We start from the raw sequence: 26,263 nt of genomic DNA, 5'->3' as shown, positions 1-26,263 counted from the left end.
ATCCTTTCTTGTTTACGTTTTAGGTTGGGTTAAGCTTCCGGTCATGGTTATAGTGTGTGATTTCACCTGCATTTGCTTAAACACTTATATGTTAAAATGGTTTTAAGTGTTAATCACGAATGGTTTTATTTTGATGTGTCTTAGCAGAATTCCTTGGATCATATAAATGTTTTCAATAATAATGGATTCATTAAGAAAATGGTTCTACAAACCTAGGGTAAGCCTTGGAAATGATTTTATCCACTGTATGTAATATAATTTCAAACATGACCTATTTACTTATTTGTTAACAATTTTTTATTACAATTTTGCCATCTTTAATATGATTTTAAAGGGAGTAAATTTTATTATTGAAATATTGAAAACACATTAGTTTCATTGGTGTTGAAATAGTTAATGGTGAAACGTTTCGATTAAAATGTAAATTTTATCACAGTAGAAAGTGGTGAGTTTTAAAGCCCTCAACCTGTTTAATATAACAAAATTTAGGCCAAGTGAAAATTTTTAGGTTCAAATACCCCTATTTTTTCGTTTTCTTTTTAATGTTAAAAAACTTTACATTAAGATAAACTACGAAATGAGTAATTTAGATTTGAGTCAGCTGTAAAGATGAAGACCTTGGCTATTCCACAACCTTCAAAGTGAAGGTGATTAACATTAAAAAATAAGATTTCTTTTTTATTTCCTCTCTTGCCTGGACAGTTTACAGAATTATAGTTTTTCTGAGAACCTAAGTACCAATGAGGAAAATTTCAATGAAACAAATTACGAAATAAGTTCAGTTTTCCTTGCTTTTAAATAATATAATTTGAAAATGAATCTGTTCTGTTAGAATCTGATTCTTTTTACAAAGAATATCTTGTTTTTTCAGTCATGTTTTGTGGTTAAAGGGTTTTCCCCCCAGTCAATTCCATTGATTTCTATTACTGATGGTTTCCTAAAGTTAATTTTCCCAAATGATTGTTTATTTTTCCTGCTTATATAAAAAATAGAAAGTGTGCTTTACAAGCTGTGCATTATTTGGTAAAAAATGAAGTGTGTCTAATGTATTCTCTGATGTAATATCCCCTCCTTCTAGGTTTACGAAAAAACTATAGTTTTTAGTTGATCATTACTTTTCTCAAAAATACAAATCAAAACAAAAAAAATCGAGTAAAATTTGTCTAGAAATCATGGCTATTCATCCAGAATAAAAGTCTAGTGTCATTTTCACATCTGTAAAGTTGACCTGATTCACTTAAAGATGTTTTTTTTTCGTTTTAAAAGTCATGGCCTCGTAAACATAACCCAGTTTTGTTTTAAACTTTTTTAATGAAACTGTCAAGAATTTATTGAACAAATAGATAGCAGAAATCCTGTATAATTTTGTTTTATTCTCGTAAGAATTTAAGATATCCACTCAAAAGAAATAGAAGCGTGGTACGACCAAGAAAACACTTCTTAAATTCTGCCAGGCACGAAAAAAGTGTTTATAAATTGATGTTTTTTGTGTATTTCTGTAATTAAAAAACTAAAAACCAGGATAGTTTGAAATTTGGCCACTGTGAGAGTCAAGAAGCTTGGTATCAGGAAAATCAATCAACAGATAGGGACCCTGTACAGTATATATTTTTTAGTTTTTCGCGATTTTTTAACTTTTAATTCCAATGATTTCGTTAAAATTTAGTACACATATTTCATAAACATAGGTCTATTACTTTTAATTGAATTAATTTTGCAGGAAACTTTATTTAAGCCAGAATTCTTATTGCTTACAATCTGAGTTGGAAGATGTGCATAGCTAATCATGGCTTTTTAGTGTGTTCTGAAGTTTTCTAAACTCATCAGGGTTTAAATACTTTCTTAGCTTTTTTCAATGCTCTGCAGGCCTCCTTACAGACATCATTTTCCATCAGGAGGCAGTGAGTTTTGTTGTAAGGAGCACTTAGGAAAAGAAAATGTAAGAGCCAGTAACTGGATTCCAATCTGGGATCAGTAGAATCAGGGAAATCAATCTAACTATTGTGCCAATCCTTTTCCTTGTGCAAATTATTAAATGGATAGTATCGGATTTAATTTATATTTCTCATGTAACTTACTTCTCAAGTTGTTTGTTCATGAAACTGGAGTTTCTTAAAGTATGAACATCAGAATTTATTTAATTTTTTCCTTTTTAGAAAGACGATACATCACATCTAGCACAATTTTTTTATGCAGATGAAGCTTTAAATTTAGTAGCAGCCGAATTAGATAGTTTTGATGGTAGAAAAGATCCAGAAAGATGTACTACGTTGGTCAATCACCTGAGACAGTGTCAAGATAAGGTAAAAATTAAAATAAAAACCAAATCCTTTTTGTGAAAATGGCTTATGACGTACATTAATTGTCATTTGTTTTTGCTTTGTCTTTAATTATCACTCATTAAGATTGCTGCCTTATTTGTTTTTTTTGTTTTACTCTCTCAACCTTTGCATATTTTTGGTTCATTTTAATTTATTTCTTGAAATGTATAACATTTTTTAGTTAGTCTTAATTACGGTTAAATAACTTCTTTTTTTTTTATCTTAATGTACTTCTTTTTTATTATTACTTCAACTTTCTCTTACTAACAGAAAGAGGAAGTAACGCACTTGCCAAATTTTAGTCGAAACACATGTTTTGAGAACTCCTGAACATGAAGACAAAAATGTTTTCAGCGCTAAGTCTGTATGTTTTAGTAGAATGTCTCCTCACCGAAAGGTCTCTGAAAACAGAAGCTCAGTGCTTCATTTTGAAATCTATTTGTTTTTTGAATCAATTTGTTAGACAAACAATTCAGTTAGATTGTAAAGCGAGTGGATAAAATCCAAATCCACTGCTACATAAAAGATCTGTTAAGGGTCTTGTTTCCCGAGCCAGCGCTGCCGAGATACAGAGGCTTCTAGCACCATCACCTTAGGTCGTCTAATATGTAAATCCACTCCTTTTTTTTTTTTTTTTCAAGATACAGGATCTCTTTCCACTAGTTTTTGTTGTGATGTGATCAATCTACTCTCCGCAGAGAGCCAAATATTTGTTATCGCTACTTCTCAATAGAATATGAGAAGCTGTTCCCTCCTCTTCCTGATATTGGATACACAGAGGTTCCGGATTAAGTAACCTTACCCTGTGGAGGTGTTTTCTGTTGCTAACCAGATCCTGTTTTAGGTGGCCTGTTAAATCTATATTTAACAGGCTTCAATCTAACCTTAGAGTTTTCTTAATTCTGATTTCTGGAACACCTACCAGGATTTGTCTGCTTTATCGACTTTGCTGGAGCCGTATTTTTTTTTTTTTTCTTAGTTTCTCGCGAGTTTCCTGAAATTGGCTGAAATGGTTAGATTAGTCTGGAAGATACGATAGAACATTTACTAAGATCAGAGAAAGTCACAGCCATTATTTTTAAGCCAATTCGTACTTTTACTTTTTGATTTATATAGTATAAGTTTGTTTAATTAAATAATTCTTTAGTTAAAATAAATGAGAAGGATGTAAATTATGTTTTCTTTAGCTGAATCAGAGCATAAAATTGTAAAATATGTAGTCTCATTCAAGGCTGTACGCATATTTAATTTATGATGCTTATATCTTTCAGTTTACTGTTCACAACTTTCTTTACGTAATAGAAAAATCTTTAATTCACAAACGTGCATTATTTTCCAATTGTGAAATTACTTAATTGTTGAGTAACTGTTGTTAGGAGAGACCGTAGGTGATTTGTTTTCAGAGTTTTGTTGAGCTCAATTTTTCTTTATTTTTTTGGTTTTTCCAAAAAAACTAAAATAGAAAAACTATTTTAATCAGCTCATATCCGATATCTGTAAAAAGTGATATTTTGTAGAGGTATAGCAATTCCCGATTATCAAGCAGCTCCTCTGAACTTGTTACAAAACTTGTCACACATAAAAATTTATTTCCATTCAAAAAAACATTTATCTTTTTATTAACTTTTCTCTGCTTGCATTTGAATATCCTTATCTCGCTTTTAAAACGCCGTGAGTTTTTTTTTTTTTTTTTAAATTGGAAGAGAGCAATTATTTTTCGCTTGTTGCGTTTTACTGCTGGGTAACTCCTGCCGTCAGTATTTGCCTGTTTAATTTATTGAGCGTTTTCGCTGGCATTGCCAACAGGGGAGTTATCGATACAACAATATCGATATAAAAAAAAAAGAAGAGCTTAATCAAGGAAGTTATTTAATTGGCAATTAAATAGAGAAAAGAAAATTGTAGCAATGGAACCAACAAAAATTTGCCAACTTTCTCCTCTAGTTAACTAATCTTAATTGTCTAGAAAAGCGTTAAATTTTCTTATGTAATAAGAAACCCCCCTTTTTTTTATTATAAAATAAAAATAATATCACCGTTTAAGGATTGTAATTAAAGTGCAATATTAAACAAGAACGTAATATAAAATCGTAGTTTCCAATTGTATGGAATTACATTGCAATAATTTGACAAATTAAAAGTGTAAATGATAATAAAATTAAAAAAAAAAAATCTAAGGTAACTGTTTTCATTTCTTTTTAAAGTGATCTCTCTCCCTCATTATTTGATGCTAGGTAAATTATCTTGGTGATAATATTTTGCAGCCAGTTAAAGTATTATCTCTTAATTTGGAATTTTTTTTATTTTATTTTCAAGTGAGCATTTTGTTATAGCACACTCTAGAACCGCTATAATCAAATGAACTGCAAAAAATTTTAATATACAAATAATATTTTTCTTTAGTACAGAAAAATCAAAGTAGAAACTTTTTTTGAAAAAACAAAAAACACGAATAAAATTATGGAAAACGTTACGAAATCAAAATGCAAAGAAAGTCCCATTATAAGTATACTTTTGAGTACCGTATTTTTTTTTTTATAAAATTTGTTGGAATAATATTTGCGAGTTAATGTTGCAAAACTTTAAACCTTTTCTGCAACCGAGAACTACCAGTTTTAGGTACTAGTCTCAAAAATAAGTTGTCAAGATTTTGTTTTTAACATCATTTATTATTAAGCATTTATTTGCTCATAATGTTTATGTTTGACTATGAATATATTGTATTAGGTAATAATTGTATTAGGTTTTCCTTTGTAATTAAATAATACTTTTATAATATTGACGACTGACGCTATTAACTAATGTCCTTCATCATTGTGTAATATTATTACAAAAGTTCATTCGTTTATAATTTTCTTAAAAATTTTGAGTTTTTGGTTGTTTTTTTAATAGATTTACTATTTATTTTCTCTTTTTGCGACCGTGACAACTTTTCATTTTTTTCAATTTTTTAATGTAAATCAACTCCATTATAAATATGTTTTGAGGATTCCGAGAGTTTTTGGCTGGAGCCTAAAGTGAAGAGACGCGATCTTCCTTCACGTCACCAGAGCATGCAACAAAACTGGTTACTAATGTTAGCTTTTACAGATGCAATCACTGAATTGATAAAAATAGTGGTTGAGTTCTGCTACATAATTAGTTTTTAGCCAGAATGAGTGAATACATTCGTCATCAATCCTATAAAAACTTGGGGAGGGGCTCTGAAAGCCTACTGAAGTAACTAAGCCACCCGTGTTCTGAAAGTGTACAGAAGTATGGCGGAGAAAACCTGGGACTTTTCCCCCAGATCATGACCATCTACGTCAAATTGACCACATGAAGTGCAATGGGTTCAAAGACTACGCACGATGGGCTCATGGTAGGATAACATCTTTTCCAATAATTGAAAAGTTCAATAACTGTCTTAAAAGGAAGTCCCTCAATGGGCGAATCCAGTTCCATTGCAGACTTGTGATGGGTTCACGTATGGGAAGGAATCCAATTTTTTTTTCCCGTCCTCTCCGCGTTGCAATCGTTGGTTTACGATTATTACCTTCAGGTACTTGGAGATCAAGGGTGATGAAAACGTAAAAATCATTGGTGTGGAAACCATGGACCTTGAGGAAAGGAGAGATTTTTTTCTGCAGAACTACAATGGGGTCGGACACAATATGCCTATTACAGTGGCTGGGTGACAGAACATGTTCAAAGTTCTTATCTAATCCTGACATTGTTCAAGGGTACGATGTACTAAACAGTCATCAGTCTGTTCAGCCTCTTTTTCTCCAAAACTTAAAGAAACTTATTTTTGAATAATTAATAATGGACTCCCGTAAAAACCGTAGTATTTTAGTGTTTATTCAATTGATTTATTTTGTTCTCTCTTTTTTTAGGTATTAAACATCTGCAATCGTATTATGGATGAAATGATACCAAACGAAAGGGCAGATAGGGATTTTCGAGTTAAATTTCCTGACGATGTAATGCAGGACAATTTAGCTGGACAGTTATGGTTTGGCGCTGAAGTAAGTCATAAAGATTACTATAATATTTATTTATGGCTTTTAAAATTCTGTCAAGTAATATTATTTGTTCTGAGCTTTATCTGTGTTGTAAAAAAAAAATGTTTAATTGTTTACGAGGGTTGTTTTTTTTAATAAAATATAAACTGATCCATCATAAAATAATAAAAATTAAAAATTGGTGTAATTAGTAAGTAAATAAATAAGAGGAGAGATTTGTAAGGCAATTAAAACAGACATATTTTTTTTAAAAAATTAAATAAATATGAAAATGCAATGGATTAAAAAAAAATATCTCGCTAATAAAAGAAATATATATCCACAAAAAAATCCCTCATTGACGTAGTTAGAAGTAATACACGAATTATGTGACACCATTTCATTTTTAAATAACTTTTCCTTAAAATTTGACTTTTCCTCCCAGGGAAGCAACAGTAAGCCAGAAATACGTAGTAGAGCGAAATATGTGAATCCATTGAACAAACATGTTTTCAACTTAATTACAAGGATCATATGGGATTATCCAAGCCGTTAACCTCTCTTCTTATGACTCATTAAGCTTGTATCTTTTCCTGTATCCAAAGTTATTTAGAAATAGTCCAGATTCTTGCATTATTTAGACTCATTTAATTTGAGAAAAGAAATTTCTGAAAAACTCCTGATCTTGAATGTGTGTTCAGGGAATTTTTGTTTTAAGAGAAAATCTGGGCGTTTGAATAAACATTTCGAATTAAGTGTTTTTATTAAAACGGAAAAGTTGTTCGTAATTTTTTGATTTGCTAAAAGGAAGGAAAATTTATGAACTGTTTTTTTTATTTTTTTTGTGTCTAATCTACCAAAAAGCTGAAGAAGAAGTAACCGGCATTAGATAGATTCTACTATCCTAACAGTATGGTGGTTTTTATTTCGATATTTGACATAAAACGTAAGCCACAAGTAAACTAGAACTTACACGAGTAAGTGAATGAATGTATGTTTATGCTGAACCCCAGATCTATGTTTATCGAGATCGCGGGATGTTGAGGAGCAATTATTGTTGCAACGCCAATAAGTACAACCTTGAAGGTGCGCTAATACGTTCCCTCTGAAAGGTATTAACAAAAACGTGAAAACTAATAATAGAAAATATTGTCCAAATTATTTACAATAATTAAAACAAAATAATTGTCTGTAAAGCTTATTATAATGGTTACCGTTTTCAAGAAAATCTTATTCTTTATTTATTTTTTTATTAAAAAAACCCCATGTTTTTGTACTTGTTTTTAGGATAGCCATTTATTGTAATTTTATTTATTAATTTTAAATAATATTAGAGATAAGAGGGTATAGCTAGGCACTGATAATGATAACATAGATTATTTGATTAGAAAACCATAACGACCGCAAAATCAGTTTATATACTATTAATAAATACAAGAAATAAATAAATAAATATATTGACTTCAGTCCAAATTCAAGGTTTATTTGATGTTCTTTTTTTAGCTACTTGAAGTCAGTTAATAAGAAGGGTACTTAAAAAGTTGTGTAATGGCGATACAGAATCTCGTTCTTTAAAAAGTTTAATATTATTTTATCATTAACTACACCTTCTAGGAAATTATAAGCATGATTTCATTTTCTGTTAGTGGAAAAATATTTGTGGCGGTGATTCCATAGAAATTAACTATTTATTGTTTTTTCTTTAAATTCAGATTACAGTTTACACATTTAACATCAAAACTTAAGCGTGAAGTTCACTGTGACCTAAACCAGCCGGCTGTGTAACCCGTTGCATATCATTTATACGTCTACATATCTTATTTTCAGCGAGCATATTTGTGAAGACCGCTACAATTAAGTTGGACAATAAGCATTAGTGTGTGGCATAGAATAAAAAAAATAATCTCTTGTAAACACTAGCATGAATTATGCATACCATTATTCTCTAAAAGTTATTACTCACAAATTTTCTTTGAACTCCGGACATTTGAGTCATAATTCATACTTATCACTCTAGAATGAATCCGATTCAACTCCTTTCACAGAAGTACCTTTATCAGAATTTTCGGGAAAAATGTTTCACAAAAAGAAATAGATTTGTTTGTAATCACTGTCCCAAAGTTTCAAAATAAAATTGTTCCCAAGGAACTTATAAATTATGGTGAACTCTATTCAGTAAAGTGCAATTTATGGTTAGCAAATTTTTTTTAAATTTAAAATTTATATCTCATAACTGATTCTTAGTAATATTATACTTATAGGCAAGCAAGTACAATACACAATTTTGACACACTTTTCTAGTGGGAAGCAGGAAAATTTTATTTAAATTGTGCTATTACTATTACAGTGTCTAGCCGCTGGATCAAGCATCATGAATAGGGAGACAGAAAGTGGTGCAATGCGACCTTTGGCGAAAGCGCTTACAAAAGCTTTAGAAAATGTACGAAATCTTTTACGAGAAGCAGCTTTAAGATCACATTCAACGCCACCAACCGAAATACAAACCGACAAGCTTACTGAGTCGTTGAAGGTAAGCGAATTTGGAGTTTTTAATCGTATGTTTTGAGGATAATAAATAGATATATCAATTGTAAAACTGAACAGCAACATCAAAAAAAATTAAGCTTTCTTGTTTCACCCTTTTTGATTTTGAGTGTACTCAATTTTATTGGCCAAATCAAATTTAGCCTACAAGGCATTATGAGCAAAAGCTTACTTTACATGGAGAATTTACTTTGCAGGTGTTTGATAGGCTTCTGGCGGATTTTGAACTTGCCTACGTGAGTGCAATGGTTCCAGTTAAAACCGTTCAGGAGTATGAACTGCAGCAATGTGTTGTGGTACTTTTTTCTGAGACTCTTCACAGGTATGGTTTCATTAAAAAAACATTTATTTATTTATTTATTTTAGGATAAAGGATACCTAACCGCCGTAGCATTTATGTCGCACGAACAACTACATTCTGCTGGAGGGCAGAATGACTGTGTCCGGGGAGAGGCTTCCGCTTCTTCTTTTAGTACTGATAACTGAGAACACTGGTCCCTAGATCTCTGCAGCAGTCCCTACTGTTTCTTTTAGCCATGTATGTTGTTTTCTACAAGGCCGTCTCTTTTTTTTTTCCAAATTTTATCCTGAAGGATTAGTTTTGGGTTGGAATAGCGATTCCTTTTGAGGTGTAAGAAAACCCAAGTTAGCCACCTTCCTCTTCTTTATAATGTTCAACTTCTTGTTTCTTAAACTCTTGCCTATCTGAACCTTCTAAGATCTCAGATGAGTAGATTCAGAGTGGGCTCAATTTATGCACTGCGTACGACTTGGTCATACTTAACCCGAGCAGTAATTTTCTTTGAAGATGTTAGTTATGTAGGTTTTGAAAACGTATCTTTCACTATGCTAATTTACTTTTAAAGTTAACATTATTTTGAAAGATTTATCATAAAAGCTGTGTGTTAAGAAGCAGTCATTCTATTTCTTAGAATGTAATGTGCAAGCCCGAAATGGCACCAAGAGCCTGAAAAATATTGATTCTTTCATGTCTCTTATGGTGTAAATTTTCGACAATATATGGGCGCCTTAGCGGAGTTTGTGCAGTTTGCTTTTATAGTGAAATTTTGGTTTAATTATCTTATGAGGCGTTAGTGCTGCTATCAGTCAGAAAGCTTCTTTAAGCTCTGTTAAAGTTTTTTTTCCCTCTGTTATTGGCCTCTTGAGGTAGCAAATCAGCCATTTACATTCTTCTTTCGAAGTTTCTTTAGTATATTGTATATTTACAGAGTTATCTTGTTGTTTGTTATGAACTCAAAGAGCTCTGTGTAAATGCTGCCATCATCAGCTGCCAGAATATTATTTAAATTGGCAGGAAACGGACATCCAGTCGCTATCACTGCCCTCCACAAACGATCTCTTCCTTTAGTATAATTAGCACATTCCAGGATTAGATGGTTGGCGTCTGCTATTACTGCAGAAGTACAGGAACACTGCTGAGATGTTTCCATCCCAATCCTGGCTAGATGGTGCGGCGAATAATTGTGGTTAAACCTCATTCTAATGACTGTCCTAACAAACTTCCTATTGTAGTTTTTGTATTTGTAAAACCATGGTCTTTTGAGGACACTAGATTGTATGGAATGATAACTGTTAAAGTTATCATTAGAATTACGCAATTTTATGTAAGATAATTCAGATAGATTCTATCTAGGATTTTAAAACTTCTTTTATTAAATTCACTTACTAATTTATGTATTATTATTTTAATGTTTGTAGAGCGCTTAAAATGGGTCTTTTACATCAAGAAATGGTCGATCAGTACGATCCAGCGTTGATGTTCACCATTCCAAGATTAGCTATTGTTACTGGTCTTTTAATTTATCCACATGGGCCTTTATCTTTAGGACCTGGACAACCTATATCCGATATGTTCCGGCCATTTAGGGTGAGACATTATGTTTCAAAAGCTATTTATCAGCTTTGAGTATTTGAAATGTATTTATATTGAATTTACTAATATTTTATTGTTATTTCTAGACTCTTTTAGTAAAAATTCGTGAATTATTATGGACATTGACTGAAGATGAACTTTTAACTTTAGAGAAAATGTTGTGTTCTGCCGAAGAACCAATACCGCCTCATGAGAGATCAAACAATTCGCCTAGGGACAGGTTAATATAAATGATTATTATTGGCTGTGAAGCATTAAATAATTCCCATTAATTTTGTTCTCAAAAATCAGTTTGCATTCTTCAGTGCTGCAACTCCACTCCAGTAATTTTATAGTTTTATCTATTAAGCAGATCCTTAATAAATTTGTATATAAATTTAGAATGGATGAACACGAAGAAGATGAAGATTGGCGAAACCAGGGTGAAATAAAAGCAGTTTCCGTGGAAGTGGAGGGCCGAGAAGAGCATGCTGTCGAAAAGATGTGTTGTGAGGAAACTCAATTACCATCTACCAAAGAACAACATGTACTCAACAGTAGATGTACTACACAGGCGCCCTCAATAAACAACACTGTAGCTAGATCTGTTATCGGTGAAGATCATTCACCGCATGATTCAGGTTTCGCTCAGAGTAATAGTGATAATTCATTATCAGACAGTGGAGGGGGTGGTACACGTGTAGCAGAGGATCCGCCATCTACCAGTGAACCGACTGATAATAACTGGAGGCTGCAGGTATCGTTGTTTATGAAGGATGATTTGTCTTTTATAAGCTAAGAGCTAAGTCAAATTATATTTTTAGCTAATTGAACACTCAGATTATGATTACCATTTTTAGGTTTTGGTTGTACCAGTTTATTTTATTCAAAGGGCGCCATATGAGGCCCTTGGCCTCTGTTCCAACCCAGAGAAACCCCAAACTCTCAATTTAACCAACATCTCCAAGTCAACCAATTGTCACGAAATCTCCTTACTTCTCACGTCGAACAAGGAATGATCCAGTACCCTGCTCCCTCTCTTTTATATGTTTCTTTTATATACTTAGTATGATTTGCACACAACTTTGACAGTAATTTAAGTAGTAACCAACCTATATCTCTCTTGTTTAATCTCGCGTAGTTAACAGTGCGATTTTATTTATTTTATGTATATTTATAGTTTCTTTCAAATGTAGTAGTCATTATATTTATGCAGTTTTATGTAAAATAGTTGAGTGAATATTTTGTAATGAAAAATTAATTAATTTCTTTGTCTATTTCACAGGTAATCCCGTGTGAATGTTCCAGTTGTCCTGGTGTAGGACGCGCAAACGAAGACTGTGATTGTACAGTGGTGAGTGTGGGAGGTTGTATTGATAAAGCGAGTAGCGCTGCGTCTGATTGTAACATTAACAATAATCTAATGGAAAATATACCGACAAAGAAATCTTTAGGCGATAGTAAAGTGTTATTAACGGGTCTTGTCAACTCTGTACGCGAAAGTCTAACATCAACTGTACAAAGAGTGGGTGCAAGTGTGGGCAGTGGAGGAGGTTGTGTTGGTGGGGGAGATCATCGAAGTGGTGGTGGGGATGAGGAGGATGATGATGATGACGAAGAAAACGATGATGATGATGATGACGATGACGATGATGATGACGACGAAGAGGATGATGACGATGAAGTGGAACATGATTTTGGCAATCTTGGCGATGGAGTAGGCTGTGGAGAATGTTCATTGGAACGACGTTACGCTCACAACTGGGACCATCTGGCCACATTGCAAAGATCTAACAACGAACCACGCTTGTAAGTTCTGCAGTAACATTATTTTTCGTTTTTTTATGTGTACGAATTTGTTGGTTAGTATTAAATGGAAACTGACCTTTTTCATACCCTCGTAAATGAAGGGACAATAAATGAGTAATGTAATAATAGTGTAAACGAGAAATAAACGTTCTCCTTGAGGATGATACAGAAGTTCCTGCAAAGTCTCCATCTGGAGTTTTACCATAACTCCAAAACGGATAATCGCTGATTGGTTTAAAACATTTTTTTAAAATGAAATATTGATATTAAATAGTTATTAGAGGAGCTAAGTCGTCACGCTTACCCAACAATACTTTTTTTATTTTATTTTACGAAAATTATGAAAGTTCAGACTTAAATAGGTACCGCACAGTGTTAAAATTATGGTATAATAGTGCCCCAAACTTTGTGAGGAAAAAAATCAGAAATATTAGCTTTTTTAACACACTGTGTGGGTAGATACAACTTCCCTTTTTATTTATTAATTTATTGTTTTCCTTCTCAAATAATTATACATGTTTTTCCGGCGGTATAATCGTAAAAACTAGGTTTTACTCAAATATATGTTTGCATTTATTAGTAGGATCGGCCTAAAAGTAACTCGTGATTGATCTGAATATTTTTGGAGGTGATATAGAATGTTGAGGAACAGTCATTCAGTCTAAAGGTAGTATTAGATTGTGTTCGTAAACTTATTAGTATTTGTGAGGTTTAAAATCTAGGAATTTCTACATTTTTATTATAACCTAAGCTGTAATTGATTAAAAAAAAAGTTATGCAATTTGAAATATTAATGAATATTCTTAATAATACGAGGGTCGTTTGAAAAGTCCGTGCAAAGTCAGAGAGATAGCACTACTGGCGCGTATCGAGGTTACGTTTAGTTAGTAGCATCTCTTGGAAGAACACACAGCAAGTTTCAGCCAGATCGGTCTATTTCTTTGTGTTTGGCATTCGTTTGAATCGAGGAAGTCGAGTGATTTTCAAAAAATGGACGAAAAAGAATTTCTTGTATTTATTAAACACTACTTTATGAAAGGCAATACGCCTCAGGAGACTAAAGAGAAGCTTGATAAACATTATGGTGACTCTGCACCTTCGATTAGAACAGTTTATAAGTGGTTTCAAAATTTTCGGAGTGGCCATATGGGCACAAGTGACGCTGAACGTTCTGGACGCCCTGTTGAGGTTACTATTCCAGAAATCATTGATAAAATCCATGATATGGTGACAGAAGAGTGAAGGTGCGTGAGATTGCTAGTGCTGTGGACATCTCGAATGAACGGGTACATATTATTTTGCATCAACATTTGGACATGACAAAGCTATCCGCAAGATGGGTGCCGCGATTGCTCACGCTTGACCAAAAACGAAATCGTGTGAAGTGTTGCAAGGACGGTTTGCAGCTGTTCCAGAAGAATCCGCAGGACTTTAAGCGTCGTTTCGTCACTCTGGATGAAACATGGATTACATCACTACACTCCTGAGACCAAAGAACAATCTAAACAATGGGTTACCAAGGGGGAATCTGCGCCAAAAAAGGCGAAGACCGTTCCTTCGGCCGAAAAGATTATGGCGACTGTCTTTTGGGATTCGTAAGGAATAATCCTCATCGACTATCTGGAAAAGGGTAAAACTATTACAGGTGCATATTATTCATCGTTATTGGACCGTTTGAAAACCGAGCTGCAAGAAAAACGCCCACGATTGGCCCACAAAAAAGTCCTTTTCCATCACGACAACGCACCAGCTCACACCTCAGCAGTTGTGGTCGCAAAATTAATGGAAATAGGGTTCCAACTCGTTTCACATCCCCCCTATTTTCCAGACTTGGCTCCCTCGGACTACTATTTGTTCCCCAATATGAAGAAATGGCTGGCGGGAAAAAGATTTTATTCAAACGAGGAGGTGATTGCAGAAACGAATGGCTATTTTTCTGACTTGGACAAATCCTATTATTCGGAAGGGATCACCAAACAAGAGCAGCGTTGGACGAAGTGAATAAGCCTAAAAGGAGACTATGTTGAAAAATAAAAAAGGTTTACCCCAAAAAATTAAGTAGTTTTTATTTTTGCACGGACTTTTGCAAACGACCCTCGTAGATGAAACCGTTCAATAAAGTAGATCGTTTATAATAGCTGATTTATGAGAAAACAACCTAACCAATGGGAAAATTTTGTTTAAAATGAAATAGTTTCCCTTATATTTTCTAATTTATTAAGATTTCTGAAATAGACGGTTGAAAAACTTAAGTGAACTTGAGGAAAACCTTAATTAGTCCTACTTTTTTCTTTTTTGGTAATGCTCATTTTTCCAAAATTTTCAGAGAGGGCGATGCGGTCGCAAGCAGTTATTCGTCCTCCTGTTCAAGTTGCCACAGCCCTATTTCTAATTGGTTAGTCTAATAAAAAGAAAGAAAAGAAAAACCAATAAATCAGAGAAAAGGCAAAAGAAAAAAAAAAACAAAAATTCTAAATTGTGATAAAGTTATATTTACTGCAAATTATTATTTTTTTTAGCTTATTTTTTTTGTTAGTCTAAAGATGTAATTTTTTATAAGTCTAGAATTTTGGCAACACAACTATGCTTTGCTAAATTTATATTTCACTTCTCCAACATAGGAACTCCTAAATTTCAGTTTTAGACTTCCTTCCATTCGATTGGTTTAATGATTTAAAAGCTTTGACTTTGCCTAAAATTGAGAGATCAGAGAGATTGCAGATTCAACCAAATTTTTAGCCAAAAATCTCTGTGCCGAAGGTGCTTGTGACAGGAAAAGGAACTAGGTCCACTCTTATCCTAGTCGCGGAATCTTCGGCACTTTCGATAACAGGGGAAAGATCGTGTTACTTGCGAAAAAGGGTGTTAAACTTGTAGCCATTGCCCATTTAAATTTAAATGCTGATTCAACATTGACTGAAAAACTACAGAATCATGTATAACTCTATTTAAAAAAATAATATTGTAGTAAAAGTAATTTTATTCATTTATTTTGAATTTAAAATTTATTTTATTTTTTCTACTTGTTCTTTTCGCACTATTTTCTTTCCGTTCATGCAGTCCGCACGTCTTCGTAAATGCATTATAAAAAGAGCTAGCGATTTTTATTTATTTCTATTTTATTAGTGTAGTAGTCTTAAATAGTTATTTATTAGAATAGTAGTAATATCTCACGTAGTAGTTGGATTATTAGTTTTTTATATTTTTTCTAAGTGTATTATTTAAAAAAAAAAAAAATAAGAGAAAGCAAACAAAAAAATTACAAATTGCGTTCTTGAAATGATTTTCCAAATTATTCTCATTTCAGCGCTAGTAGTGACACTTCCTCTTATAACTCGGATTGTCAAGACGATATAGAAGTAGCACTGGCTATGAGAGCTGCCGAATTAAGAACTAGTCAGGAGGCTAGAGCTAAGTTCAGGTGTGCTACTCCTAGCTTTATCATAAAGTTAAACCCTTTAACTGTTTATAATTAATGAAACTATAGCTAAAAGTTCTTTAAATATATGCACAGCTACATGTTTTCAATCTTCATATTTCTTCATGTACAGGTCTTCTGAAGATCTAGTCCATAGACTATTCGTGTGTATAGCTGGTGTTGCCGACCAATTGCAGACAAATTTTGCTGGTGATCTTAGAAATATATTGAAAGCTGTTTTTCTAATCAATGCAACCGATCGGGCAGATTATGAGACCATCGACGATGATAACAACGGTAATTATTGCCAGTATATTACTGTTTCAGGTTGGTGGTGATGAAGGTGAAATTATAGAGAATGGGTTATTCTGCAAGATGAATAATTGGGGCTGATCGGTACTTGAATTTTACCTGTTCAGTGGTTTCTTTTGTGTGTGTGTGTGTGTGTGTGTGTGTGTGTGTGTGTGTGTATTTGATCGTTTGTGAGGGCTTCTTAGAGGTACTCATTTATTAGACACCTCTCCACCTAACTGTTGAAAGGTTGGGCAAGGAACAGTTTTTCTTGGGTTGGCCATAGGGCTTTAGAGTTCGGCAAAACACCTTATGGCATCATGAATTTTTGCGTGGAAGATGCCTAGATAACTTCCCCTGGATTCCAAGTATCCGGTTCTTGGCAAGAAAAAACACTCCGGTCCATGAACCAATCACCCATGTTTCTTATTACCAGAAAGGGAGTATTCACTTCTTCCGTTCCCTCTTCCTAAAGAAATTTCTGACATTGTATTCCTTGATCATTCCGTTCTCGGTAAGATTCTCAGAGAGAGGATCTAGCGTAGAGGAATTAAGCCTCTCCCTTACTGCTTCTTTAAATTCAACAAATAAGGTTCTAGGCTTAAGTTTTCATTATAAACTCAGGTTAGGAAGCTCTTTACAGTATTATGAACCGGACAACTGTCCTTAATATGAAGAAAAAACTTAAAGCTTTTCCATGGGCAACGTGTTCTGACCTAAAGTCTTCTGCACCGTAATAAAGAGATACCTTTTCTTAGATCCAGTCAGAGAGAGTTGCTTAAAATATAATCCTAGATTCAGTCTCGTATCAACTGTTTAGATTGCTGGCAACCCAATTTCCAAAACCCTTTTATTTTTAACCAATTTATGTTTCTTTATTTTTGAAGAATGCTGTGAACGAGCAGAAGATGCAGTAGAATGGGGCGAACGGGAACAAGAAGCTGCTCCATCCTGGGTACCAGATCAGGCGGCACCTACGTGTATGTCTTGTATGGCTCCGTTCAACGTTGTACGCAGACGACATCATTGTCGAAATTGTGGCAAGGTAATGTTTGTTTTTCTATTTCTAGTGTACCAGTTAAGCCTGTTATTTGTAATATAATACTTTTAAGGCCTACTGCCCGTTAAGTGTGATAGGAAGCAGATTCCAAGTTCAATGGTAGCCTCAATTTTGATGGGCTATGGAAATAAATCTTCAATGTAGGCGGAAGTGAAAAATATGGTGTGGACAAGTGTACCACCTTCACTTATTCTTTTTCCCTTCAAATTTCTTTAAAAATTCGCAAATTTGGTAAAATTTTTTTTACATATTAAATCCTTATTAATTCCTTATTAGTTCCTTCATTACAATGTAATGCAACTTCAGAGGAAAGTTCAACTTTAGGGAAGTGTCTTTTAGAATTTCCTGGTGAAAATGATCACAATCGCAATTCTTCTTTCTCTACCTGTATTACTAAGAATGATTAAAACTCAGGAACCTCTGCTTTAGATGAATCCAAATCTAACTAAGCTTGTTTATAGTGTTTTTCAGCGTATTCATGTGATTTCTTTTTCTTTTTTTCATCAGTCATTTTCCAAAGAAAAACAAATATTTTGAGCATTATTTCTACATAATTTTGTGCAGGCTCAAGAAATGTGATATGCTTCACGCAGTCCTTTTACTAGGAACATCTTTTGATCCTTTTTTTTTTTAATCCTTTTATTATTATTATTTTTAATTTTATTTTATATTAAAATTCTAGGTATTTTGTGCAAGATGCAGTTCAAATTCTGTACCATTACCACGATATGGCCATGTGAAACCAGTTCGAGTTTGTAATCGATGTTTCATCTATCAAGTAACACCATTCACCCTGGACGCCAATATTGCCACAGCTCATTGACTTCGTTTTTATTATCATTGATATTATTGCCCTTTTTATGATGCTGATGTTTGGATGGTGATGATTATTACTATTATTATTATTATAATTACTTCTTTTTTTCTTTTTTTAATGCGTTTTATCGAAAATATAGCACGTATAAAAGGAAAAAAAAAATTGTGCTTACGTTATACCAGTAATAATGGAAAACAAATTTATAATTAAAGAAAAAATATGCAAAAAAATTATTGTAAATTAAATATTTTTTGTAATTGAGAATTTAGATGTATTGCAGTTTTATTTTTTATAACTTTGAACTTATTCTGAACATTATCTTCTCTTAGTTGTTGGATTTGTTTCAATATTAAAATTCATTTTAATATAATTGACGGATTGTTTTTTTTAAATTTTATTTATAAATTGATGTTAGGATAATTGCATTGACATTTCCAACCTTTTATTCACTTGCCAATCTTCAAAAATCTTATTAAAACATAGAAGTGTTTCAGAGTAAAGTAAATTCTCTGTGAAAAATGGTGTATTTTGACTTAAATTTCCCGACAGGTTAATTCATTTCAAACATTTACTTTGCTCTGTTTAAGCACATACATTAAAAAAATTAAATTAAATACTCAGTTCGGATCGTTCATTTCTTGTTGGTTTTTATATTTTATTAATAAAAGAATTTAAAAAAATTAAGGATTTTGTAAAATTGTTATCATATTTCCTTTTAGTCTGTTTTTACTACGACTTAGTAATAATAATAGTAATAAATATATTGTGAATACTAAGGATGTGATAAATATCGCTAGCTATCGCTATTACAGTTATATAAATGTAAAAAAAAAAAAAATTAATTAATAAAAAAATATAAAATAAAAAATGTATACAAAAAAATGTAATATTTCCTTTTTATTATTATATATAAAAAATAAAAGAATAACTAATAGCAAATTTTATGCATAAATTGCATTTTAAAAAATGATTAAGATGCTTTATTGTATTTTAAGTTTTTTGTATGAAAGGTAATCTGTTTGAAAGAAAGATAGTGAAAGAGTTACAAAAGAATATTTTTCTAAAGTATAGTTTAAAAAATAAAATGAAACATTAAAAAATGTGTTAATAATTTTAACATGATAATAATAATAATAACGAGATTATGTCTAGTTTGTAAATAAAGATCTATTTTTCTTTCTTATTAAGTTATTATAATTATAGTTTTCTTTTTTGTTAATAAGTAATTATAAAATGAATAAAAATGGGGCTAAATTAGATTGAATGTAGAAATGATGATATAAAACATCTATTTATATATATTTTTTTATGTATTAGATTGCTGTTTTATATGTTTTTTGTAATTCTAAATTTCGATCAGCTAATTTAAGCAGTTTTCTTTTGTGCCCTTGAGTGCTGCGTGCTGATTTTACCGTGTGTAAAGTTAGAAAAAAAAAACTCTAATGAAGGGTTAAGTCTTAAGAAATAAATTTCCAAAAAGTCATTAATACTATATATTCTTAAGTCCAGGGCTTGGAAAGGTTAACACTTTTCGGTCAAAAGTAACCCGTTTACTTTTCTTCTTAAGAAATCCATGCGACTGGAAAGGATTACTCTAGAGAGATGATGTTCTGGTGTTTGTGAATTCTAAAATGCTTAAGGGGCATCTAAGGGGGAATCAGTTGCGTGTCAATGACATGAGCAGAAGGATGTCAGAGCAACTTATTATGGGCCCGGTGATGAGTCTAAAGTAAGACTTAGAAGTCCTTTACTTGGTAGATTTATGTAAAGAAAAAAAGTGACGGACAACTAGGTCCCTAGCCTATGGAGCATATTCTGATTTCTTCAAGAACATTTTGTTGCCTAGTGGCAGCAACAGTTCTTGTCTTGAGTCGACTAGAAAGAGTCAGCATATTTTGACATCACCCTACACCTTTTCTGGTTCAACTTTTTTTTTTTTTTTAAAAGTAAAAATGATTCACCACTCACCGATAAAAATTCAAATTGTCTGGAACAAAACCATTAGCTCCTCCCAGCTATAAATAGGTGCTGCTCCACATCATTCCAGTCCTCGTGTCTCCATTTGGTTTTAGGATACTTCTCAGGCGCTTTCATCGCATAAAGCTCATACTCCAGTGCTTAAATAAAGTAATACAAGTAAAAAATTATTTCCAAAATAATAAGTTGTGACAACCACTTGAGGGTACAAAACAAAATACAAACAGCCTGGCCGTTAACTTAGAACTAGATAAAGATTTATTTTCTTTTGATTTTAAGTTAAGAAAAAAAAAACCTCATGAAGTGCTTCTTATAAATAAACTAAAATAAACATTGTTAAAACATAATATAATAATAATAACCTTAAAAAATATGAGAAGATTGCCTTATTAAGATGATTTATTAAATAAATACATAAAACTGTAATTTTCCTGTGTAAATATTAGAATATTTAGATATGAAAAGACTTTTTTGTTTTTCAAAGCTTTTATTTTTTATTAAAAATATAAAATGGAAAATTTGGAAAAAAAAAAAATTATGTGAAAGCTTAAAAATAAAAGCATATCCGTTCCATTTTCCAGGATTAATGCTTTTTTCTTTTTGTTAATTTGTTTTCGTTATTTTACATATATTTTGATAAAAAAATAAATAAATAAAATAAAGTTTAATTTTCATATATAATTGTAAATAAGTTTTAATGAATGCAGAAAATTATAAAATAGAGATTAGCTAGCTGGGAAAATAATAGATAGAAGGAAAAATTCTGAAGCCAACTTTTTAAAAAAAAAATTAGAAAAGCTAATTTTTGAGCTACACGACTTTCTCATAAAATTAACTTCCGTTAGAAAAATTAATACGTAATTTATTACGCCTTCAAGCGTACGAGGAATGTCAAGTGCTTTCTTTTTTCAAATTTGTTGGTAACTTTTAGTCCTATTTTATTCATTGATAGCTTAATTTTGCTATATAATAGCCAGTATGAAAATAAGTATCTAATTTCTGCCCTCTAATTGTAACTATGGATTAAAATTTAATGTTATGGAAGATGCATCACTAAAAATTTGCCTCCAGAGTAATCTAGATGAACATTTTTAATTTAATTCCCCATGATGTGGTAACCTTTGATTAGAGCATGGCAAGTTTTAAAAACTCGAATAACTTTAAATGCTGTAGTAATAATATCTTCTTTTTGTGTGTATCAGAACATGATGGGTCGAGTATGTACTGGATGTTTTCAATTTTATTCTTTTAAAGCCATGTGGATACTCATTTGGGAATTTCAGCAGTCAAACTTCAATTTGTATTGCTAAGATACCGGGATGAAACTGAAGCTGCACTCGACCAAGATTAGAGGCTGTACCCACTTTTTGTAACTCAATAATGATAATTCACCTGTACAATCTACAATTCTTAAATTCCTTACGGTTTATCTTACTCGGAAAATATCTTCTGAAGCCTTTCCCCCCCCCCCCTCTTTGCATCTGCTAAATTGTATCTATTATTCGTAGATTCTGCCTAGTCGTATTTTTTACTTTTTTTTTTTTTTTTCTTTTCTTGTTATAAAAAGATTCTACGAAGAAGCCGCCATAGTAGAGGCTAATTTTAGCACTTGGGATGGTAAAGACGAAAACTTAAATATCCTGTATCCTCCCCCAGAAATGGGAACCTCAATTGTGCAGTCAAGAAATTGTGGTTAAAGAAGATGCACAAACATATCGTCGAGGAAAAAAAAAACAAAAAACCATATTCGATTTAAGCCATATTTTAGCATGGAGAAGTAGGATTCTTCTTCTCGAAGCCCAAACTCCTCGCCTTTCTCTTGTCTTTGGGCTTACATATCACTCGGGCTTCCAAGAATAAACGGCTTCACAGCGTTCATTATAATTTGGCTTCTTTTTTTTAAAGAGAAAACTTCCTTTACCTAATGATGCTCATTTCCTGTTTACGTGATAGAGGAGGAAATATCCTATCCTAAGTATTGCGGATTGTTTTGGCAATAAGTTGAAAAACTTGAGCCTAGTCTGTGCTTGATATTTGTTCGGTCATATTGTGGAAGCTGTTGGCTTTAAGTTCCGTGCCTGCAAGGGCTTTGGAACCTGGTCTCCACGACGGAATAATGATAATGCTCTTTTAAGTCCATCTTTTAAAGAGTGTAGTTAGCATTGATTTCCTCTTTATGACGTAACTGTTACTTTGTTTCTTGATTCTCTAATCTACCATTATAATGATAACTCGCACTAAAATAGAAATATACGAAAAATAAAAAATATAAATATTTTGCATATTAAATTATTTGTAAAACTTCTTTTTCTTTCTTTTTCTTTTGCTCAGCATCACTTTGTAAAAATGTAAAAACATCACAATATCGTATAAGTTTAATGCAACGCAATATTATGATCCGAAAAATACTGGGTTATTAGATGTAAATAAATCATGAAATTTAAATTAATTTTTTACTTAATTCAATTAAATTAATTTTAATTGAAAAGGAAAAATTAATTTAAAATATCAATAATGAAAAATCTACCAAAGAAACCAATATCCTCAGAATATAGAAATTAGAATACAAAAAAAATTTGTATTCATTTTTGTATCTTCTTTCTTATAGTTTAGGATAATTGTGTTTATAAACTTTATAATTAATAAATAATTATTAAAATTTGTTAAAGTTTTGTTTTAATAATGTGAACAAGAAGAGATTGTGTTTATTTTTGTAATTTTTTCTCTTAAAATTGTTGTTTTTTTGTGTATTTTAAAGTAAAGAATGTTTTTTTTTTTAAATTTTAGGATTGTGTACTTCGCTTAATTTTTTGTTTCTTTGTTCTTGAATTTTAATTTCCGTATCATTCCAGTCTTCAGAAAGATTTAATTTTTCTAAATTTATTAAAGATGAATGATGTAAATATGACTACAAAAAAAAAGAAAAGAAAATGAACTGGCTGAAGTCACCTGTTACAGCTCGCATTTCTTTGGACGCACGTAGCTTAAATTTTCTGTTAAGACTCAACTTAGTGGGAAAGTAATATTTTGCGTTAAGAGCGATTCCTTTAAAAAAGGTAAGTGCACTTACGCTTAATTGGGTTCTCTTTTGGGTTTCGTACTGAATTGAAGTGGAGAGGTTTTGAATTGGTATCATACGGGTCGTATTTAGGGGGTTGTTGCGCCTACCTCCTTCTTGTTGGCGTATTTTGTTTCATGATATCGTAACATCCTCTGCAGAGAATGAAGATGTTCTTCTCTACTCTTAAGTTATTAAGGGTAAAAATTTCTGTGATACCTTTAATAGCTTATATTAAATTCTTGGACAACTCCCATAGTAATTTAAGGTAATTGTTACAAATAATTATCGTGAAAACCTCACAGTAAACCTGTAAACCTAGGTAAGAACTTAAGGTTACTAAGGGTAGCACTTAAGTTTCAGTGATGTTTTCCAGTCCATTGCAATTATTGTTCGGATCCAAGGTTCAAAATTCGTAGCCAAAAGGCTTATTGACCCCTTGCTGTGTTAGAATAAACATTCTCCTTTAAAGATCCAAATCGTACGTGAAGGTCGAGTTCTTTATCTGAGGGAAGGTACTAGTCGTTTTTTACATATTGCCCTCTCTGGTCTCGAGATGCCAAAATTTGATACCAAGCACAGAATTTCAACTTTCAATTTTTTTTTTTTAAATCTACAAAGTGATACTTAAAAAAAAGGTGACCATTTTGTGCTGAGGAAATCCCCCACATATGCAACTACCTCTGCTTGTCCTATCTAGATCGTAGATTTTGAGCTTTGAGTCAGTTTAAAGAATCGTTAAGTGCGTCTTGGAAATGACATTAAGATCGCTAATTCACAGAGTGAAGAAGTAGGTAAGAATTATGCTACAGCAAGCAAGCTGTGACTTGCACTTTCCACAAAACTGGATTGGTTATGAAAAATTTTAATTAGAAGGACAGACAATGTACTAAAATAGTTCTTTTGTAAAAAAAAAAAGTTATTTTTTTGACTTAAACTATTGTTGTTTTTTTTATTGTATAGATTAATTATTGTAAATAATATGAATGTTTAAATATTCGGATTTGTACGAGTGACATTTATAAAACAGGCTCTGTAAAAAGGAAAATTTTAAACACTTTTCATTCTGCTGTTTTAAAAAATTAAAATGTTTTGGTAGTTTTGCTAATTAATTGTTTCAAACTACCATTTTTCAGAATGTTATTTTTATTTTTTTTTAAATGCAATTGTAAGAAAAGGGTTCTTTTAAAGTTCTTTAGGGGTTGACTGCTCAAATTTGTATGGCCGGATAGCTAATTCCTTCCCCCCACAGCTTTTAAAAGCTAAAACACAGAGCTAAGAAGAGCTTTTTATAAGGAAAGGAACACAATTTACTGGATCTAATACTCATCATCCAGTTTGAAATGGTCATCATTCGTAATTCCTGTTCAGAGAACGTGGGAGTTCAAAGACTGCCTCTGATGTACACTTTTTTTTTCTCCGCTGGTCACCGTTACATATCTCATTTTCTTCAGTTTCACTTCCATCCATCTCGATCTTACACCCGAGCGATTTTTCCTCTACAATCGGTCTCAGCTTTTTCTAAATTTTAGCAGTCAGCCGGTTATCATAATAAAAAGTTCTAGATGGATTTTTACTTTATTTTTACTCTGTTTGGCTTCAGAATATAAGAAAAGTTACTTATGCCCTTCATGTAAGTAGCACCGAATAAAGCGAATAAAACAATAACCTTAATTGCTCACGATAAAATTAGTTTTTCATCACAGATTGCCTTTTTAATTATAATTACTATTTTTTAAAATAAAATTATAAAAACTGTAATATAGAAGTAAATTATTTTCAACGATATATATAATATATACTTTTTGTGAGCGCCTGCCAGGGTTGTGAGGCCTTAGTACTTTTTTTCGATTAAAATAAATGAATTCTTACCAATTTATACATCATAATTATATATTTGCTTGATATTAATTATATCTAATTTAATGTACAAAACGAACAGTTTAATAATTTTTTGTAATAATTGCAATTTGGTTTTTGACTTTTCTTTTGCATCATTTCACTTTGTATAGTTGTAATAAATAATTTATTTGTATAAAAATGTACTTGCTAATGCGCTGGACAAAGTAAAAAATTAATATATGTAAAAAAAAAACCAACAAAAAATAGGGTTTGGTAACCCATCTGTCCTACAATTATAATAAGTTGGAAAAAATGTAAAAAATATTATTGTCTTTATCTTTTTTTTTTTTTTTTTTTTTAAAAAAAAAAGCAAACCTAATTTCATCTTTTTATTATTTTCTTTCTGAAAGGTTATCCGTTACATTTTCGGCCAATTTAAAAAGAGAAGTCTCGTGTCGCAACTTGGCACGGTTCATGGAAGGCTCGAGATCAATCAATCTCTTTTTCTTAATTAGGACCAGCAATTTATGATATGGAAAGCTAGGCGTGGAATGTAAATGAAGTATAGAATTTAGTAATCATTGAGAGAAAACAAAAGACATTATTGCTAATGGAAGTAGGATCTAAAGAAAGGAGTATGAAGGTTTAAATATTTGAAGGTAAAGGTGAATCAGATGTGAAAGTAAGAAGTAAAGAGACGGGAAAGGAAGAAAGACTGTTGTATCCAGTTTCCAAAGAAGTAAACGATTTTTTTTGCCGCCTTTATGAAGAGAGAAGAAAAGGCCCCTAAAGTACGTATATTGGAAGTAGACTTCTGAGGATTAAAGAGGACAAGTAACCAAGAAAGTTGCAAAGAAAGAGTAGATTAAGGAAGTTAAATGGGTCAAAGAAGGGCCAAGAAAGCGGTGGAAGATACCTCCCATGGAGCGAAAGGTCACCTGGGACAGCCGTGAAGTGGTTTTGGAAGGTAAAAATTTTTTCTGCCAGGTAAGAAGAGCAGAAGAGTTGTTCTTTACTGAGAAAGTACTATAAAAAGAAATAGTGACCCTATTTTAGCAATAATCCAGGAAAAGAAGTAATTCCATTTCATACAATTTTTAAAGTATTTCTGGAAATAGATGATTGATAGAGTAAATCACATAAAAGAATTGCTGCACTAGCAATGCTCTCTCATTAGCGCATACATTTTAATTAAAGGAATTTAAAAAAAATACTTGCAACAGCCAACCATCCCTGTATGGAAATAGAAGATAATTATTAGACTGGGATA

At 32.0% G+C, this 26,263-nt stretch overlaps 1 protein-coding gene across 5 annotated transcripts; it reads left to right on the top strand.

Annotated features, from left to right (window-relative positions):
• The first annotated feature begins 21 nt into the window (after window positions 1–21).
• Window positions 22–25,334, top strand: LOC141447532 (lateral signaling target protein 2). 5 transcript variants are annotated; one of them, XM_074115183.1, is made up of 14 exons: window positions 22–217; window positions 2,157–2,303; window positions 6,197–6,328; window positions 8,652–8,834; window positions 9,046–9,170; window positions 10,568–10,736; window positions 10,829–10,962; window positions 11,124–11,478; window positions 12,007–12,530; window positions 14,857–14,925; window positions 15,838–15,951; window positions 16,082–16,245; window positions 17,127–17,284; window positions 17,982–25,334. In XM_074115183.1, the coding sequence occupies exons 1-14, from the start codon at window positions 167–169 to the stop codon at window positions 18,120–18,122; spliced, it is 2,466 nt and encodes an 821-aa protein (XP_073971284.1). In that variant the 5' UTR covers window positions 22–166; the 3' UTR covers window positions 18,123–25,334. The 5 variants fall into 5 exon arrangements, with proteins under 5 accessions (XP_073971284.1, XP_073971286.1, XP_073971285.1 ...); XM_074115187.1 differs by lacking the exon at window positions 22–217 and adding an exon at window positions 719–1,596; XM_074115185.1 differs by lacking the exon at window positions 15,838–15,951.
• The last annotated feature ends 929 nt before the right edge of the window (window positions 25,335–26,263 follow it).

Source organism: Rhodnius prolixus, unplaced genomic scaffold (genome assembly GCF_049639745.1).
Source record: "Rhodnius prolixus isolate KJV_2025 unplaced genomic scaffold, Rpr scaffold_7, whole genome shotgun sequence".
Lineage (NCBI taxonomy): Eukaryota > Metazoa > Arthropoda > Insecta > Hemiptera > Reduviidae > Rhodnius > Rhodnius prolixus.
The sequence above is the reverse complement of the archived record's forward strand: the minus strand, read 5'-3'. Positions and strand labels throughout refer to the sequence as shown.